General features: G+C 49.4%; 1 protein-coding gene across 1 annotated transcript in view; it reads right to left on the reverse strand.

The window, feature by feature from the left end:
- Positions 1-239: 239 nt before the first annotated feature.
- The window catches only part of ZFAT (zinc finger and AT-hook domain containing), a 206,373-nt gene continuing 187,187 nt past the window's right edge, over positions 240-19,425 (reverse strand). The window contains exon 17 of the mRNA XM_069731946.1: positions 240-770. Within this exon, the coding sequence (XP_069588047.1) occupies positions 531-770 (240 nt within the window). The 3' untranslated portion in view covers positions 240-530. The remainder of the gene's footprint in view (positions 771-19,425) is intronic.

The following is a 19,425-nucleotide window of genomic DNA, read 5'->3' on the forward strand; positions in this document are numbered from 1 at the left end:
AGCAGACAGAAGGGGCACGGGGCTCTCCTGACACCAATGACCCATTATTTTACCCTTTTATGGTGAGTAAAGCAGATGGACGCCCTCGGATTGGAGAGCGGAGGCATTTCCTAGCGATGTGACCCGGTCTATGCTGAGACCACCCCATAGGTAACAATAAGAAACCGCACAAGGTTCTTATAACTTGTACTAATAAAGTGTGCAGATGTAAGGGGGAAAGGAAACAGACGATCACCGACTGCAATCACAGCCTCTCCTCCAGGCAAAATATTCGGTTTATTCTATGTAAACATCCCGCAGCTAAAAACAAGAGAAGTCTTAAAGTTATTGCTCAAAATAACATAAAAATATAGATATAAAATGAAAAAAAAAATATTTCCACTGCGAATTCTGATGGTCTTTGGGGTAGTCATTAAGTCAATGCTGATGGCGGCGTGGTGTCTAAGATACATGGTCTTCACCTAATCTCTCGGGAACAGTCTACATGTAGGGGTGTGAAGGCTAAATTCACAGGTGTGTTATGGGCACGGTTAGATTTCCTGCAGGATGTGCCCCATTGTGCCGTCAGTCACGGGCTGTAGGGCTTCCTGTACATACACAATGAACTCGGACGTCTCTTCTCCCTGTGTGTACACCGTCACAGTTTCGATGCCTTCGACGTCGTCGGAGGAAACGACCAGATGGTGCTGTTCTCCCAACCCCACCGAGGCTTGCTGCAGAGCCTCCTGTATCATCACCGCGTGGTTGGCGGAGCGCTGCTCTTCAGTCACCTGAGGGCAGAATTATACAGAGGTCACGGACGGCATTAATAATCACATCAAAGGTAAAAGTCAGAGAATGAGACGCAAAAATAAAACTACAATGCTCAGCAACAGACAGCAAAAACGCAGAATACACGGCAACATTGTTCTATGAGCCCCATCATCATCGTCACCCAGAGTGACAGCGTCATAATCCTGTACCAACACTGTCATTATCCTGTACCCCCAGTGTCATTATCCTGTACCCCGAGTGTCAGTGTCATTATCCTGCACCCCGAGTGTCAGTGTCATTATCCCGTACCCCGAGTGTCAGTGTCACCATCCTGTACTCCGAGTGTCAGTGTCATTATCCTGTACCCCCAGTGTCACTGTCATTATCCTGTACCCCGAGTGTCAGTGTCATTATCCTGCACCCCGAGTGTCAGTGTCATTATCCTGTACCCCGAGTGTCACTGTCATTATCCTGTACCCCGAGTGTCAGTGTCATTATCCTGTACCCCCAGTGTCAGTGTCATTATCCGGTACCCCGAGTGTCAGTGTCACCATCCTGTACCCCGAGTGTCACTGTCATTATCCTGTACCCCGAGTGTCACTGTCATTATCCTGTACCCCGAGTGTTAGTGCCATTATCCTGTACTCCGAGTGTCAGTGTCATTATCCTGTACCCCCAGTGTCAGTGTCATTATCCTGTACCCCCAGTGTCAGTGTCATTATCCTGTACTCCGAGTGTCAGTGTCATTATCCTGTACCCCGAGTGTCAGTGTCATTATCCTGCACCCCCAGTGTCAGTGTCATTATCCTGTACTCCGAGTGTCAGTGTCATTATCCTGTACCCCGAGTGTCACTGTCATTATCCTGTACCCCCAGTGTCAGTGTCATTATCCTGTACTCCGAGTGTCAGTGTCATTATCCTGTACCCCGAGTGTCAGTGTCATTATCCTGTACCCCCAGTGTCAGTGTCATTATCCGGTACCCCGAGTGTCAGTGTCACCATCCTGTACCCCGAGTGTCACTGTCATTATCCTGTACCCCGAGTGTCACTGTCATTATCCTGTACCCCGAGTGTTAGTGTCATTATCCTGTACCCCCAGTGTCAGTGTCATTATCCTGTACCCCCAGTGTCAGTGTCATTATCCTGTACCCCGAGAGTCAGTGTCATTATCCTGTACCCCGAGTGTCATTATCCTGTACCCCAAGTGTCAGTGTCATTATCCTGTACCCCCAGTGTCATTATCCTGTACCCCCAGTGTCAGTGTCATTATCCTGTACCCCCAGTGTCAGTGTCATTATCCTGTACCCCAAGTGTCAGTGTCATTATCCTGTACCCCAAGTGTCAGTGTCATTATCCTGTACCCCGAGTGTTAGTGCCATTATCCTGTACCCCCAGTGTCATTATCCTGTACCCCCAGTGTCAGTGTCATTATCCTGTACCCCGAGAGTCAGTGTCATTATCCTGTACCCCAGTGTCAGTGTCATTATCCTGTACCCCCAGTGTCAGTGTCATTATCCTGTACCCCGAGTGTCAGTGTCATTATCCTGTACCCCAAGTGTCAGTGTCATTATCCTGTACCCCAGTGTCAGTGTCATTATCCTGTACCCCAAGTGTCAGTGTCATTATCCTGTGCCCCAAGTGTCAGTGTCATTATCCTGTACCCCAAGTGTCAGTGTCATTATCATGTACCCCCAGTGTCAGTGTCATTATCCTGTACCCCCAGTGTCAGTGTCATTATCCTGTACCCCGAGTGTCAGTGTCATTATCCTGTACCCCGAGTGTCAGTGTCATTATCCTGTACCCCCAGTGTCAGTGCCATTATCCTGTACTCCGAGTGTCAGTGTCATTATCCTGTACCCCAAGTGTCAGTGTCATTATCCTGCACCCCAAGTGTCAATGTCATTATCCTGCACCCCAAGTGTCAGTGTCTTTATCCTGTACCCCCAGAATCAGTGTCATTATCCTGTACCCCCAGTGTCAGTGTCATTATCCTGTACCCCAAGTGTCATTATCCTGTACCCCGAGTGGCAGTGTCATTATCCTGTACCCCCAGTGTCAGTGTCATTATCCTGTACCCCAAATGTCATTATCCTGTACCCCCAGTGTCAGTGTCATTATCCTGTACCCCCAGTGTCAGTGCCATTATCCTGTACTCTGAGTGGCAGTGTCATTATCCTGTACCCCAAGTGTCAGTGTCATTATCCTGTACCCCGAGTGTCAGTGTCATTATCCTGTACCCCGAGTGTCAGTGTCATTATCCTGTACCCCGAGTGTCAGTGTCATTATCCTGTACCCCAGTGTCAGTGTCATTATCCTGTGCCCCGAGTGTCAGTGTCATTATCCTGTACCCCAAGTGTCAGTGTCATTATCCTGTACCCCGAGTGTCAGTGTCATTATCCTGTACCCCGAGTGTCAGTGTCACTATCCGGTACCCCGAGTGTCAGTGTCACCATCCTGTACCCCGAATGTCAGTGTCATTATCCTGTACCCCGAGTGTCAGTGTCATTATCCTGTACCCCAAGTGTCAGTGTCATTATCCGGTACCCCGAGTGTCAGTGTCACCATCCTGCACCCCGAGTGTCAGTGTCATTATCCTGTACCCCGAGTGTCAGTGTCATTATCCTGTACCCCAAGTGTCAGTGTCATTATCCTGTACCCCGAGTGTCAGTGTCATTATCCTGTACTCCAAGTGTCAGTGTCATTATCCTGTACCCCGAGTGTCAGTGTCATTATCCTGTACCCCCAGTGTCAGTGTCATTATCCTGTACCCCAAGTGTCAGTGTCATTATCCTGTACCCCAAGTGTCAGTGTCATTATCCTGTACCCCCAGTGTCAGTGTCATTATCCTGTACCCCGAGTGTTAGTGCCATTATCCTGTACTCCGAGTGTCAGTGTCATTATCCTGTACCCCCAGTGTCAGTGTCATTATCCTGTACCCCAAGTGTCAGTGTCATTATCCTGTACCCCAAGTGTCAGTGTCATTATCCTGTACCCCCAGTGTCAGTGTCATTATCCTGTACCCCGAGTGTTAGTGCCATTATCCTGTACTCCGAGTGTCAGTGTCATTATCCTGTACCCCGAGTGTCAGTGTCATTATCCTGTACTCCAAGTGTCAGTGTCATTATCCTGTACCCCAAGTGTCAGTGTCATTATCCTGTACCCCAAGTGTCAGTGTCATTATCCTGTACCCCCAGTGTCAGTGTCATTATCCTGTACCCCAAGTGTCAGTGTCATTATCCTGTACCCCAAGTGTCAGTGTCATTATCCTGTACCCCCAGTGTCAGTGTCATTATCCTGTACCCCGAGTGTTAGTGCCATTATCCTGTACTCCGAGTGTCAGTGTCATTATCCTGTACCCCCAGTGTCAGTGTCATTATCCTGTACCCCCAGTGTCATTATCCTGTACCCCCAGTGTCAGTGTCATTATCCTGTACCCCCAGTGTCAGTGTCATTATCCTGTACCCCAAGTGTCAGTGTCATTATCCTGTACCCCGAGTGTTAGTGCCATTATCCTGTACCCCAGTGTCATTATCCTGTACCCAAGTGTCAGTGTCATTATCCTGTACCCCCAGTGTCAGTGTCATTATCCTGTACCCCAAGTCTCAGTGTCATTATCCTGTACCCCGAGTGTCAGTGTCATTATCCTGTACCCCCAGTGTCAGTGTCATTATCCTGTACCCCAAGTCTCAGTGTCATTATCCTGTACCCCCAGTGTCAGTGTCATTATCCTGTACCCCGAGAGTCAGTGTCATTATCCTGCACCCCGAGTGTCAGTGTCATTATCCTGTACCCCGAGAGTCAGTGTCATTATCCTGTACCCCAGTGTCAGTGTCATTATCCTGTACCCCAAGTGTCAGTGTCATTATCCTGTGCCCCAAGTGTCAGTGTCATTATCCTGTACCCCAAGTGTCAGTGTCATTATCCTGTACCCCCAGTGTCAGTGTCATTATCCTGTACCCCGAGTGTCAGTGTCATTATCCTGTACCCCGAGTGTCAGTGTCATTATCCTGTGCCCCGAGTGTCAGTGTCATTATCCTGTACCCCAAGTGTCAGTGTCATTATCCTGTACCCCCAGTGTCAGTGCCATTATCCTGTACTCCGAGTGTCAGTGTCATTATCCTGCACCCCGAGTGTCAGTGTCATTATCCTGTACCCCAAGTGTCATTGTCTTTATCCTGTACCCCCAGAATCAGTGTCATTATCCTGTACCCCCAGTGTCAGTGTCATTATCCTGTACCCCAAGTGTCATTATCCTGTACCCCGAGTGTCAGTGTCATTATCCTGTACCCCCAGTGTCAGTGTCATTATCCTGTACCCCCAGTGTCAGTGTCATTATCCTGTACCCCCAGTGTCAGTGCCATTATCGTGTACTCCGAGTGGCAGTGTCATTATCCTGTACCCCAGTGTCAGTGTCATTATCCTGTACCCCCAGTGTCAGTGTCATTATCCTGTACCCCCAGTGTCATTATCCTGTGCCCCAAGTGTCAGTGTCATTATCCTGTACCCCAAGTGTCAGTGTCATTATCATGTACCCCCAGTGTCAGTGTCATTATCCTGTACCCCCAGTGTCAGTGTCATTATCCTGTACCCCGAGTGGCAGTGTCATTATCCTGTACCCCGAGTGTCAGTGTCATTATCCTGTACCCCAGTGTCAGTGTCATTATCCTGTACCCGGAGTGTCAGCGTCATTATCCTGCACCCCGAGTGTCAGTGTCATTATCCTGCACCCCGAGTGTCAGTGTCATTATCCTGCACCCCGAGTGTCATTGTCATTTTCCTGTACCCCCAGTGTCAGTGTCATTATCCTGTACCCCGAGTGTCAGCGTCATTATCCTGCACCCCGAGTGTCAGCGTCATTATCCTGTACCCCGAGTGTCAGCGTCATTATCCTGTACCCCGAGTGTCAGTGTCATTATCCTGTACCCCGAGTGTCAGCGTCATTATCCTGCACCCCGAGTGTCAGCGTCATTATCCTGTACCCCGAGTGTCAGTGTCATTATCCTGTACCCCAAGTGTCATTATCCTGTACCCCAAGTGTCAGTGTCATTATCATGTACCCCCAGTGTCAGTGTCATTATCCTGTACCCCAAGTGTCATTATCCTGTACCCCAAGTGTCAGTGTCATTATCCTGTACCCCAGTGTCAGTGTCATTATCCTGTACCCCGAGTGGCAGTGTCATTATCATGTACCCCGAGTGTCAGTGTCATTATCCTGTACCCCGAGTGTCAGTGTCATTATCCTGTACCCCGAGTGTCAGTGTCATTATCCTGCACCCCGAGTGTCAGTGTCATTATCCTGTACCCCCAGTGTCAGTGTCATTATCCTGTACCCCAAGTGTCAGGGTCATTATCCTGTACCCCAAGTGTCAGTGTCATTATCCTGTACCCCAAGTGTCAGGGTCATTATCCTGTACCCCAAGTGTCAGTGTCATTATCCTGCACCCCAAGTGTCAGTGTCATTATCCTGCACCCCGAGTGTCAGCGTCATTATCCTGTACCCCCAGTGTCAGTGTCATTATCCTGTACCCCAAGTGTCATTATCCTGTACCCCGAGGGTCAGTGTCATTATCCTGTACCCCCAGTGTCAGTGTCATTATCCTGTACCCCAAATGTCATTATCCTGTACCCCCAGTGTCAGTGTCATTATCCTGTACCCCGAGTGGCAGTGTCATTATCCTGTACCCCCAGTGTCAGTGTCATTATCCTGTACCCCAAATGTCATTATCCTGTACCCCCAGTGTCAGTGTCATTATCCTGTACCCCAGTGTCAGTGTCATTATCCTGTACCCCGAGTGCCAGTGTCATTATCCTGTACCCCGAGTGGCAGTGTCATTATCCTGTACCCCCAGTGTCAGTGTCATTATCATGTACCCCAAATGTCATTATCCTGTACCCCGAGTGTCAGTGTCATTATCCTGTACCCCCAGTGTCAGTGTCATTATCCTGTACCCCAGTGTCAGTGTCATTATCCTGTACCCCGAGTGTCAGCGTCATTATCCTGCACCCCGAGTGTCAGTGTCATTATCCTGCACCCCGAGTGTCAGTGTCATTATCCTGCACCCCGAGTGTCATTGTCATTTTCCTGTACCCCCAGTGTCAGTGTCATTATCCTGTACCCCGAGTGTCAGTGTCATTATCCTGTACCCCGAGTGTCACTGTCATTATCCTGTACTCCAAGTGTCAGTGTCATTATCCTGCACCCCGAGTGTCAGTGTCATTATCCTGTACCCCGAGTGTCACTGTCATTATCCTGTACCCCCAGTGTCAGTGTCATTATCCGGTACCCCGAGTGTCAGTGTCACCATCCTGTACCCCGAGTGTCACTGTCATTATCCTGTACCCCGAGTGTCACTGTCATTATCCTGTACCCCGAGTGTTAGTGCCATTATCCTGTACTCCGAGTGTCAGTGTCATTATCATGTACCCCCAGTGTCAGTGTCATTATCCTGTACTCCGAGTGTCAGTGTCATTATCCTGTACCCCCAGTGTCAGTGTCATTATCCTGTACCCCCAGTGTCAGTGTCATTATCCTGTACCCCGAGAGTCAGTGTCATTATCCTGTACCCCGAGTGTCATTATCCTGTACCCCAAGTGTCAGTGTCATTATCCTGTACCCCCAGTGTCATTATCCTGTACCCCCAGTGTCAGTGTCATAATCCTGTACCCCCAGTGTCAGTGTCATTATCCTGTACCCCAAGTGTCAGTGTCATTATCCTGTACCCCAAGTGTCAGTGTCATTATCCTGTACCCCGAGTGTTAGTGCCATTATCCTGTACCCCCAGTGTCATTATCCTGTACCCCCAGTGTCAGTGTCATTATCCTGTACCCCGAGAGTCAGTGTCATTATCCTGTACCCCAGTGTCAGTGTCATTATCCTGTACCCCCAGTGTCAGTGTCATTATCCTGTACCCCGAGTGTCAGTGTCATTATCCTGTACCCCGAGTGTCAGTGTCATTATCCTGTACCCCAGTGTCAGTGTCATTATCCTGTACCCCGAGTGTCAGTGTCATTATCCTGTACCCCGAGAGTCAGTGTCATTATCCTGTACCCCAGTGTCAGTGTCATTATCCTGTACCCCAAGTGTCAGTGTCATTATCCTGTGCCCCAAGTGTCAGTGTCATTATCCTGTACCCCAAGTGTCAGTGTCATTATCATGTACCCCCAGTGTCAGTGTCATTATCCTGTACCCCCAGTGTCAGTGTCATTATCCTGTACCCCGAGTGTCAGTGTCATTATCCTGTACCCCGAGTGTCAGTGTCATTATCCTGTACCCCCAGTGTCAGTGCCATTATCCTGTACTCCGAGTGTCAGTGTCATTATCCTGCACCCCGAGTGTCAGTGTCATTATCCTGTACCCCAAGTGTCAATGTCATTATCCTGCACCCCAAGTGTCAATGTCATTATCCTGCACCCCAAGTGTCAGTGTCTTTATCCTGTACCCCCAGAATCAGTGTCATTATCCTGTACCCCCAGTGTCAGTGTCATTATCCTGTACCCCAAGTGTCATTATCCTGTACCCCGAGTGTCAGTGTCATTATCCTGTACCCCCAGTGTCAGTGTCATTATCCTGTACCCCAAATGTCATTATCCTGTACCCCCAGTGTCAGTGTCATTATCCTGTACCCCCAGTGTCAGTATCATTATCCTGTACTCCAAGTGTCAGTGTCATTATCCTGTACCCCAGTGTCAGTGTCATTATCCTGTACCCCGAGTGTCAGTGTCATTATCCTGTACCCCGAGTGTCAGTGTCATTATCCTGTACCCCAGTGTCAGTGTCATTATCCTGTGCCCCGAGTGTCAGCGTCATTATCCTGCACCCCGAGTGTCAGTGTCATTATCCTGCACCCCGAGTGTCAGTGTCATTATCCTGCACCCCGAGTGTCATTGTCATTTTCCTGTACCCCGAGTGTCAGTGTCATTATCCTGTACCCCGAGTGTCAGTGTCATTGTCCTGTACCCCGAGTGTGAGTGTCATTATCCTGTACCCCGAGTGTCAGTGTCATTGTCCTGTACCCCGAGTGTCAGTGTCATTATCCTGCACCCCGAGTGTCAGTGTCATTATCCTGCACCCCGAGTGTCAGTGTCATTATCCTGTACCCCGAGTGTCAGTGTCATTATCCTGTACCCCAAGTGTCATTATCCTGTACCCCGAGTGTCAGCGTCATTATCCTGTACCCCAAGTGTCATTGTCTTTATCCTGTACCCCCAGAATCAGTGTCATTATCCTGTACCCCCAGTGTCAGTGTCATTATCCTGTACCCCAAGTGTCATTATCCTGTACCCCGAGTGTCAGTGTCATTATCCTGTACCCCGAGTGTCAGTGTCATTATCCTGTACCCCCAGTGTCAGTGTCATTATCCTGTACCCCGAGTGGCAGTGTCATTATCCTGTACCCCAGTGTCAGTGTCATTATCCTGTACCCCGAGTGGCAGTGTCATTATCCTGTACCCCGAGTGTCAGTGTCATTATCCTGTACCCCGAGTGTCAGTGTCATTATCCTGTACCCCAGTGTCAGTGTCATTATCCTGTACCCGGAGTGTCAGCGTCATTATCCTGCACCCCGAGTGTCAGTGTCATTATCCTGCACCCCGAGTGTCAGTGTCATTATCCTGCACCCCGAGTGTCATTGTCATTTTCCTGTACCCCCAGTGTCAGTGTCATTATCCTGCACCCCGAGTGTCAGCGTCATTATCCTGTACCCCGAGTGTCAGTGTCATTATCCTGTACCCCGAGTGTCAGCGTCATTATCCTGCACCCCGAGTGTCAGCGTCATTATCCTGTACCCCGAGTGTCAGTGTCATTATCCTGTACCCCAAGTGTCATTATCCTGTACCCCCAGTGTCAGTGTCATTATCCTGTACCCCGAGTGGCAGTGTCATTATCCTGTACCCCCAGTGTCAGTGTCATTATCCTGTACCCCAAATGTCATTATCCTGTACCCCCAGTGTCAGTGTCATTATCCTGTACCCCAGTGTCAGTGTCATTATCCTGTACCCCGAGTGCCAGTGTCATTATCCTGTACCCCGAGTGGCAGTGTCATTATCCTGTACCCCCAGTGTCAGTGTCATTATCATGTACCCCAAATGTCATTATCCTGTACCCCGAGTGTCAGTGTCATTATCCTGTACCCCCAGTGTCAGTGTCATTATCCTGTACCCCAGTGTCAGTGTCATTATCCTGTACCCCGAGTGTCAGCGTCATTATCCTGCACCCCGAGTGTCAGTGTCATTATCCTGCACCCCGAGTGTCAGTGTCATTATCCTGCACCCCGAGTGTCATTGTCATTTTCCTGTACCCCCAGTGTCAGTGTCATTATCCTGTACCCCGAGTGTCAGTGTCACCATCCTGTACCCCGAGTGTCAGTGTCATTATCCTGTACCCCGAGTGTCAGTGTCATTATCCTGTACCCCGAGTGTCACTGTCATTATCCTGTACCCCCAGTGTCAGTGTCATTATCCGGTACCCCGAGTGTCAGTGTCACCATCCTGTACCCCGAGTGTCACTGTCATTATCCTGTACCCCGAGTGTCACTGTCATTATCCTGTACCCCGAGTGTTAGTGCCATTATCCTGTACTCCGAGTGTCAGTGTCATTATCATGTACCCCCAGTGTCAGTGTCATTATCCTGTACTCCGAGTGTCAGTGTCATTATCCTGTACCCCCAGTGTCAGTGTCATTATCCTGTACCCCCAGTGTCAGTGTCATTATCCTGTACCCCCAGTGTCAGTGTCATTATCCTGTACCCCGAGAGTCAGTGTCATTATCCTGTACCCCGAGTGTCATTATCCTGTACCCCAAGTGTCAGTGTCATTATCCTGTACCCCCAGTGTCATTATCCTGTACCCCCAGTGTCAGTGTCATAATCCTGTACCCCCAGTGTCAGTGTCATTATCCTGTACCCCAAGTGTCAGTGTCATTATCCTGTACCCCAAGTGTCAGTGTCATTATCCTGTACCCCGAGTGTTAGTGCCATTATCCTGTACCCCCAGTGTCATTATCCTGTACCCCCAGTGTCAGTGTCATTATCCTGTACCCCGAGAGTCAGTGTCATTATCCTGTACCCCAGTGTCAGTGTCATTATCCTGTACCCCCAGTGTCAGTGTCATTATCCTGTACCCCGAGTGTCAGTGTCATTATCCTGTACCCCGAGTGTCAGTGTCATTATCCTGTACCCCAGTGTCAGTGTCATTATCCTGTACCCCGAGTGTCAGTGTCATTATCCTGTACCCCGAGAGTCAGTGTCATTATCCTGTACCCCAGTGTCAGTGTCATTATCCTGTACCCCAAGTGTCAGTGTCATTATCCTGTGCCCCAAGTGTCAGTGTCATTATCCTGTACTCCAAGTGTCAGTGTCATTATCCTGCACCCCGAGTGTCAGTGTCATTATCCTGTACCCCGAGTGTCACTGTCATTATCCTGTACCCCCAGTGTCAGTGTCATTATCCGGTACCCCGAGTGTCAGTGTCACCATCCTGTACCCCGAGTGTCACTGTCATTATCCTGTACCCCGAGTGTCACTGTCATTATCCTGTACCCCGAGTGTTAGTGCCATTATCCTGTACTCCGAGTGTCAGTGTCATTATCCTGTACCCCGAGTGTCAGTGTCATTATCCTGTACTCCGAGTGTCAGTGTCATTATCCTGTACCCCCAGTGTCAGTGTCATTATCCTGTACTCCGAGTGTTAGTGCCATTATCCTGTACTCCGAGTGTCAGTGTCATTATCATGTACCCCCAGTGTCAGTGTCATTATCCTGTACTCCGAGTGTCAGTGTCATTATCCTGTACCCCCAGTGTCAGTGTCATTATCCTGTACTCCAAGTGTCAGTGTCATTATCATGTACCCCCAGTGTCAGTGTCATTATCCTGTACTCCGAGAGTCAGTGTCATTATCCTGTACCCCAGTGTCAGTGTCATTATCCTGTACTCCAAGTGTCAGTGTCATTATCCTGCACCCCGAGTGTCAGTGTCATTATCCTGTACCCCGAGTGTCACTGTCATTATCCTGTACCCCCAGTGTCAGTGTCATTATCCGGTACCCCGAGTGTCAGTGTCACCATCCTGTACCCCGAGTGTCACTGTCATTATCCTGTACCCCGAGTGTCACTGTCATTATCCTGTACCCCGAGTGTTAGTGCCATTATCCTGTACTCCGAGTGTCAGTGTCATTATCATGTACCCCCAGTGTCAGTGTCATTATCCTGTACTCCGAGTGTCAGTGTCATTATCCTGTACCCCCAGTGTCAGTGTCATTATCCTGTACCCCCAGTGTCAGTGTCATTATCCTGTACCCCCAGTGTCAGTGTCATTATCCTGTACCCCGAGAGTCAGTGTCATTATCCTGTACCCCGAGTGTCATTATCCTGTACCCCAAGTGTCAGTGTCATTATCCTGTACCCCCAGTGTCATTATCCTGTACCCCCAGTGTCAGTGTCATAATCCTGTACCCCCAGTGTCAGTGTCATTATCCTGTACCCCAAGTGTCAGTGTCATTATCCTGTACCCCAAGTGTCAGTGTCATTATCCTGTACCCCGAGTGTTAGTGCCATTATCCTGTACCCCCAGTGTCATTATCCTGTACCCCCAGTGTCAGTGTCATTATCCTGTACCCCGAGAGTCAGTGTCATTATCCTGTACCCCAGTGTCAGTGTCATTATCCTGTACCCCCAGTGTCAGTGTCATTATCCTGTACCCCGAGTGTCAGTGTCATTATCCTGTACCCCGAGTGTCAGTGTCATTATCCTGTACCCCAGTGTCAGTGTCATTATCCTGTACCCCGAGTGTCAGTGTCATTATCCTGTACCCCGAGAGTCAGTGTCATTATCCTGTACCCCAGTGTCAGTGTCATTATCCTGTACCCCAAGTGTCAGTGTCATTATCCTGTGCCCCAAGTGTCAGCGTCATTATCCTGTACCCCAGTGTCAGTGTCATTATCCTGTACCCCGAGTGTCAGTGTCATTATCCTGTACCCCGAGAGTCAGTGTCATTATCCTGTACCCCAGTGTCAGTGTCATTATCCTGTACCCCGAGTGTCAGTGTCATTATCCTGTACCCCAGTGTCAGTGTCATTATCCTGTACCCCGAGTGTCAGTGTCATTATCCTGTACCCCGAGAGTCAGTGTCATTATCCTGTACCCCAGTGTCAGTGTCATTATCCTGTACCCCAAGTGTCAGTGTCATTATCATGTACCCCCAGTGTCAGTGTCATTATCCTGTACCCCCAGTGTCAGTGTCATTATCCTGTACCCCAAGTGTCAGTGTCATTATCCTGTACCCCAGTGTCAGTGTCATTATCCTGTACCCCGAGTGTCAGTGTCATTATCCTGTACCCCGAGAGTCAGTGTCATTATCCTGTACCCCAGTGTCAGTGTCATTATCCTGTACCCCGAGTGTCAGTGTCATTATCCTGTACCCCAGTGTCAGTGTCATTATCCTGTACCCCGAGTGTCAGTGTCATTATCCTGTACCCCGAGAGTCAGTGTCATTATCCTGTACCCCAGTGTCAGTGTCATTATCCTGTACCCCAAGTGTCAGTGTCATTATCATGTACCCCCAGTGTCAGTGTCATTATCCTGTACCCCCAGTGTCAGTGTCATTATCCTGTACCCCGAGTGTCAGTGTCATTATCCTGTACCCCGAGTGTCAGTGTCATTATCCTGTACCCCCAGTGTCAGTGCCATTATCCTGTACTCCGAGTGTCAGTGTCATTATCCTGCACCCCGAGTGTCAGTGTCATTATCCTGTACCCCAAGTGTCAATGTCATTATCCTGCACCCCAAGTGTCAATGTCATTATCCTGCACCCCAAGTGTCAGTGTCTTTATCCTGTACCCCCAGAATCAGTGTCATTATCCTGTACCCCCAGTGTCAGTGTCATTATCCTGTACCCCAAGTGTCATTATCCTGTACCCCGAGTGTCAGTGTCATTATCCTGTACCCCCAGTGTCAGTGTCATTATCCTGTACCCCAAATGTCATTATCCTGTACCCCCAGTGTCAGTGTCATTATCCTGTACCCCCAGTGTCAGTATCATTATCCTGTACTCCAAGTGTCAGTGTCATTATCCTGTACCCCAGTGTCAGTGTCATTATCCTGTACCCCGAGTGTCAGTGTCATTATCCTGTACCCCGAGTGTCAGTGTCATTATCCTGTACCCCAGTGTCAGTGTCATTATCCTGTGCCCCGAGTGTCAGCGTCATTATCCTGCACCCCGAGTGTCAGTGTCATTATCCTGCACCCCGAGTGTCAGTGTCATTATCCTGCACCCCGAGTGTCATTGTCATTTTCCTGTACCCCGAGTGTCAGTGTCATTATCCTGTACCCCGAGTGTCAGTGTCATTGTCCTGTACCCCGAGTGTGAGTGTCATTATCCTGTACCCCGAGTGTCAGTGTCATTGTCCTGTACCCCGAGTGTCAGTGTCATTATCCTGCACCCCGAGTGTCAGTGTCATTATCCTGCACCCCGAGTGTCAGTGTCATTATCCTGTACCCCGAGTGTCAGTGTCATTATCCTGTACCCCAAGTGTCATTATCCTGTACCCCGAGTGTCAGCGTCATTATCCTGTACCCCAAGTGTCATTGTCTTTATCCTGTACCCCCAGAATCAGTGTCATTATCCTGTACCCCCAGTGTCATTATCCTGTACCCCGAGTGTCAGTGTCATTATCCTGTACCCCGAGTGTCAGTGTCATTATCCTGTACCCCGAGTGGCAGTGTCATTATCCTGTACCCCAGTGTCAGTGTCATTATCCTGTACCCCGAGTGGCAGTGTCATTATCCTGTACCCCGAGTGTCAGTGTCATTATCCTGTACCCCGAGTGTCAGTGTCATTATCCTGTACCCCAGTGTCAGTGTCATTATCCTGTACCCCGAGTGTCAGTGTCATTATCCTGTACCCCAGTGTCAGTGTCATTATCCTGTGCCCCGAGTGTCAGCGTCATTATCCTGCACCCCGAGTGTCAGTGTCATTATCCTGCACCCCGAGTGTCAGTGTCATTATCCTGCACCCCGAGTGTCATTGTCATTTTCCTGTACCCCGAGTGTCAGTGTCATTATCCTGTACCCCGAGTGTCAGTGTCATTGTCCTGTACCCCGAGTGTGAGTGTCATTATCCTGTACCCCGAGTGTCAGTGTCATTGTCCTGTACCCCGAGTGTCAGTGTCATTATCCTGCACCCCGAGTGTCAGTGTCATTATCCTGCACCCCGAGTGTCAGTGTCATTATCCTGTACCCCGAGTGTCAGTGTCATTATCCTGTACCCCAAGTGTCATTATCCTGTACCCCGAGTGTCAGCGTCATTATCCTGTACCCCAAGTGTCATTGTCTTTATCCTGTACCCCCAGAATCAGTGTCATTATCCTGTACCCCCAGTGTCATTATCCTGTACCCCGAGTGTCAGTGTCATTATCCTGTACCCCAGTGTCAGTGTCATTATCCTGTACCCCGAGTGGCAGTGTCATTATCCTGTACCCCAGTGTCAGTGTCATTATCCTGTACCCCGAGTGGCAGTGTCATTATCCTGTACCCCGAGTGTCAGTGTCATTATCCTGTACCCCGAGTGTCAGTGTCATTATCCTGTACCCCAGTGTCAGTGTCATTATCCTGTACCCGGAGTGTCAGCGTCATTATCCTGCACCCCGAGTGTCAGTGTCATTATCCTGCACCCCGAGTGTCAGTGTCATTATCCTGCACCCCGAGTGTCATTGTCATTTTCCTGTACCCCCAGTGTCAGTGTCATTATCCTGCACCCCGAGTGTCAGCGTCATTATCCTGTACCCCGAGTGTCAGTGTCATTATCCTGTACCCCGAGTGTCAGCGTCATTATCCTGCACCCCGAGTGTCAGCGTCATTATCCTGTACCCCGAGTGTCAGTGTCATTATCCTGTACCCCAAGTGTCATTATCCTGTACCCCAAGTGTCAGTGTCATTATCATGTACCCCCAGTGTCAGTGTCATTATCCTGTACCCCGAGTGGCAGTGTCATTATCCTGTACCCCAGTGTCAGTGTCATTATCCTGTACCCCGAGTGGCAGTGTCATTATCCTGTACCCCGAGTGTCAGTGTCATTATCCTGTACCCCGAGTGTCAGTGTCATTATCCTGTACCCCGAGTGTCAGTGTCATTATCCTGTACCCCGAGTGTCAGTGTCATTATCCTGCACCCCGAGTGTCAGTGTCATTATCCTGTACCCCAAGTGTCAGGGTCATTATCCTGTACCCCAAGTGTCAGTGTCATTATCCTGTACCCCAAGTGTCAGGGTCATTATCCTGTACCCCAAGTGTCAGTGTCATTATCCTGTACCCCCAGTGTCAGTGTCATTATCCTGTACCCCAAGTGTCATTATCCTGTACCCCAAGTGTCATTATCCTGTACCCCGAGGGTCAGTGTCATTATCCTGTACCCCCAGTGTCAGTGTCATTATCCTGTACCCCAAATGTCATTATCCTGTACCCCCAGTGTCAGTGTCATTATCCTGTACCCCGAGTGGCAGTGTCATTATCCTGTACCCCCAGTGTCAGTGTCATTATCCTGTACCCCAAATGTCATTATCCTGTACCCCCAGTGTCAGTGTCATTATCCTGTACCCCAGTGTCAGTGTCATTATCCTGTACCCCGAGTGCCAGTGTCATTATCCTGTACCCCGAGAGTCAGTGTCATTATCCTGTACCCCCAGTGTCAGTGTCATTATCCTGTACCCCGAGTGTCAGTGTCATTATCCTGTACCCCGAGTGTCAGTGTCATTATCCTGTACCCCGTGTGTCAGCGTCATTATCCTGTACCCCAAGTGTCAGGGTCATTATCCTGTACCCCAAGTGTCAGTGTCATTATCCTGTACCCCGAGTGTCACTGTCATTATCCTGTACCCCGAGTGTCAGTGTCATTATCCGGTACCCTGAGTGTCAGTGTCACCATCCTGTACCCCGAGTGTCAGTGTCATTATCCTGTACCCCGAGTGTCAGTGTCATTATCCTGTACCCCGAGTGTCAGTGTCATTATCCTTTACCCCCAGTGTCAGTGTCATTATCCTGTACCCCAAGTGTCAGTGTCATTATCCTGTACCCCAAGTGTCAGTGTCATTATCCTGTACTCCAAGTGTCAGTGTCATTATCCTGTACCCCAAGTGTCAGTGTCATTATCCTGTACCCCAAGTGTCAGTGTCATTATCCTGTACCCCCAGTGTCAGTGTCATTATCCTGTACCCCGAGTGTCAGTGTCATTATCCGGTACCCCGAGTGTCAGTGTCACCATCCTGTACCCCGAGTGTCAGTGTCATTATCCTGTACCCCGAGTGTCAGTGTCATTATCCTGTACCCCGAGTGTCAGTGTCATTATCCTGTACCCCAAGTGTCAGTGTCATTATCCTGTACCCCGAGTGTCAGTGTCATTATCCTGTACTCCAAGTGTCAGTGTCATTATCCTGTACCCCCAGTGTCAGTGTCATTATCCTGTACCCCAAGTGTCAGTGTCATTATCCTGTACCCCAAGTGTCAGTGTCATTATCCTGTACCCCCAGTGTCAGTGTCATTATCCTGTACCCCGAGTGTCAGTGCCATTATCCTGTACTCCGAGTGTCAGTGTCATTATCCTGTACCCCCAGTGTCAGTGTCATTATCCTGTACCCCCAGTGTCATTATCCTGTACCCCAAGTGTCAGTGTCATTATCCTGTACCCCGAGTGTTAGTGCCATTATCCTGTACCCCAGTGTCATTATCCTGTACCCAAGTGTCAGTGTCATTATCCTGTACCCCCAGTGTCAGTGTCATTATCCTGTACCCCAAGTCTCAGTGTCATTATCCTGTACCCCGAGTGTCAGTGTCATTATCCTGTACCCCCAGTGTCAGTGTCATTATCCTGTACCCCAAGTCTCAGTGTCATTATCCTGTACCCCCAGTGTCAGTGTCATTATCCTGTACCCCGAGAGTCAGTGTCATTATCCTGTACCCCCAGTGTCAGTGTCATTATCCTGTACTCCAAGTGTCAGTGTCATTATCCTGTACCCCAAGTGTCAGTGTCATTATCCTGTACCCCAAGTGTCAGTGTCATTATCCTGTACCCCCAGTGTCAGTGTCATTATCCTGTACCCCGAGTGTCAGTGTCATTATCCGGTACCCCGAGTGTCAGTGTCACCATCCTGTACCCCGAGTGTCAGTGTCATTATCCTGTACCCCGAGTGTCAGTGTCATTATCCTGTACCCCAAGTGTCAGTGTCATTATCCTGTACCCCAAGTGTCAGTGTCATTATCCTGTACCCCGAGTGTCAGTGTCATTATCCTGTACTCCGAGTGTCAGTGTCATTATCCTGTACCCCCAGTGTCAGTGTCATTATCCTGTACCCCAAGTGTCAGTGTCATTATCCTGTACCCCAAGTGTCAGTGTCATTATCCTGTACCCCCAGTGTCAGTGTCATTATCCTGTACCCCAAGTCTCAGTGTCATTATCCTGTACCCCGAGTGTCAGTGTCATTATCCTGTACCCCCAGTGTCAGTGTCATTATCCTGTACCCCAAGTCTCAGTGTCATTATCCTGTACCCCCAGTGTCAGTGTCATTATCCTGTACCCCGAGAGTCAGTGTCATTATCCTGCACCCCGAGTGTCAGTGTCATTATCCTGTACCCCGAGAGTCAGTGTCATTATCCTGTACCCCAGTGTCAGTGTCATTATCCTGTACCCCAAGTGTCAGTGTCATTATCCTGTGCCCCAAGTGTCAGTGTCATTATCCTGTACCCCAAGTGTCAGTGTCATTATCCTGTACCCCCAGTGTCAGTGTCATTATCCTGTACCCCGAGTGTCAGTGTCATTATCCTGTACCCCGAGTGTCAGTGTCATTATCCTGTACCCCCAGTGTCAGTGCCATTATCCTGTACTCCGAGTGTCAGTGTCATTATCCTGTACCCCAAGTGTCATTGTCTTTATCCTGTACCCCCAGAATCAGTGTCATTATCCTGTACCCCCAGTGTCAGTGTCAATATCCTGTACCCCAAGTGTCAGTGTCATTATCCTGTACCCCAAGTGTCATTGTCTTTATCCTGTACCCCCAGAATCAGTGTCATTATCCTGTACCCCCAGTGTCAGTGTCATTATCCTGTACCCCCAGTGTCAGTGTCATTATCCTGCACCCCGAGTGTCAGTGTCATTATCCTGTACCCCAAGTGTCATTGTCTTTATCCTGTACCCCCAGAATCAGTGTCATTATCCTGTACCCCCAGTGTCAGTGTCATTATCCTGTACCCCAAGTGTCATTATCCTGTACCCCGAGTGTCAGTGTCATTATCCTGTACCCCCAGTGTCAGTGTCATTATCCTGTACCCCCAGTGTCAGTGTCATTATCCTGTACCCCCAGTGTCAGTGCCATTATCGTGTACTCCGAGTGGCAGTGTCATTATCCTGTACCCCAGTGTCAGTGTCATTATCCTGTACCCCCAGTGTCAGTGTCATTATCCTGTACCCCCAGTGTCATTATCCTGTGCCCCAAGTGTCAGTGTCATTATCCTGTACCCCAAGTGTCAGTGTCATTATCATGTACCCCCAGTGTCAGTGTCATTATCCTGTACCCCCAGTGTCAGTGTCATTATCCTGTACCCCGAGTGGCAGTGTCATTATCCTGTACCCCAGTGTCAGTGTCATTATCCTGTACCCCGAGTGGCAGTGTCATTATCCTGTACCCCGAGTGTCAGT

Source organism: Ranitomeya imitator, chromosome 6 (assembly GCF_032444005.1).
Source record: "Ranitomeya imitator isolate aRanImi1 chromosome 6, aRanImi1.pri, whole genome shotgun sequence".
Classification (NCBI taxonomy): Eukaryota; Metazoa; Chordata; class Amphibia; order Anura; family Dendrobatidae; genus Ranitomeya; species Ranitomeya imitator.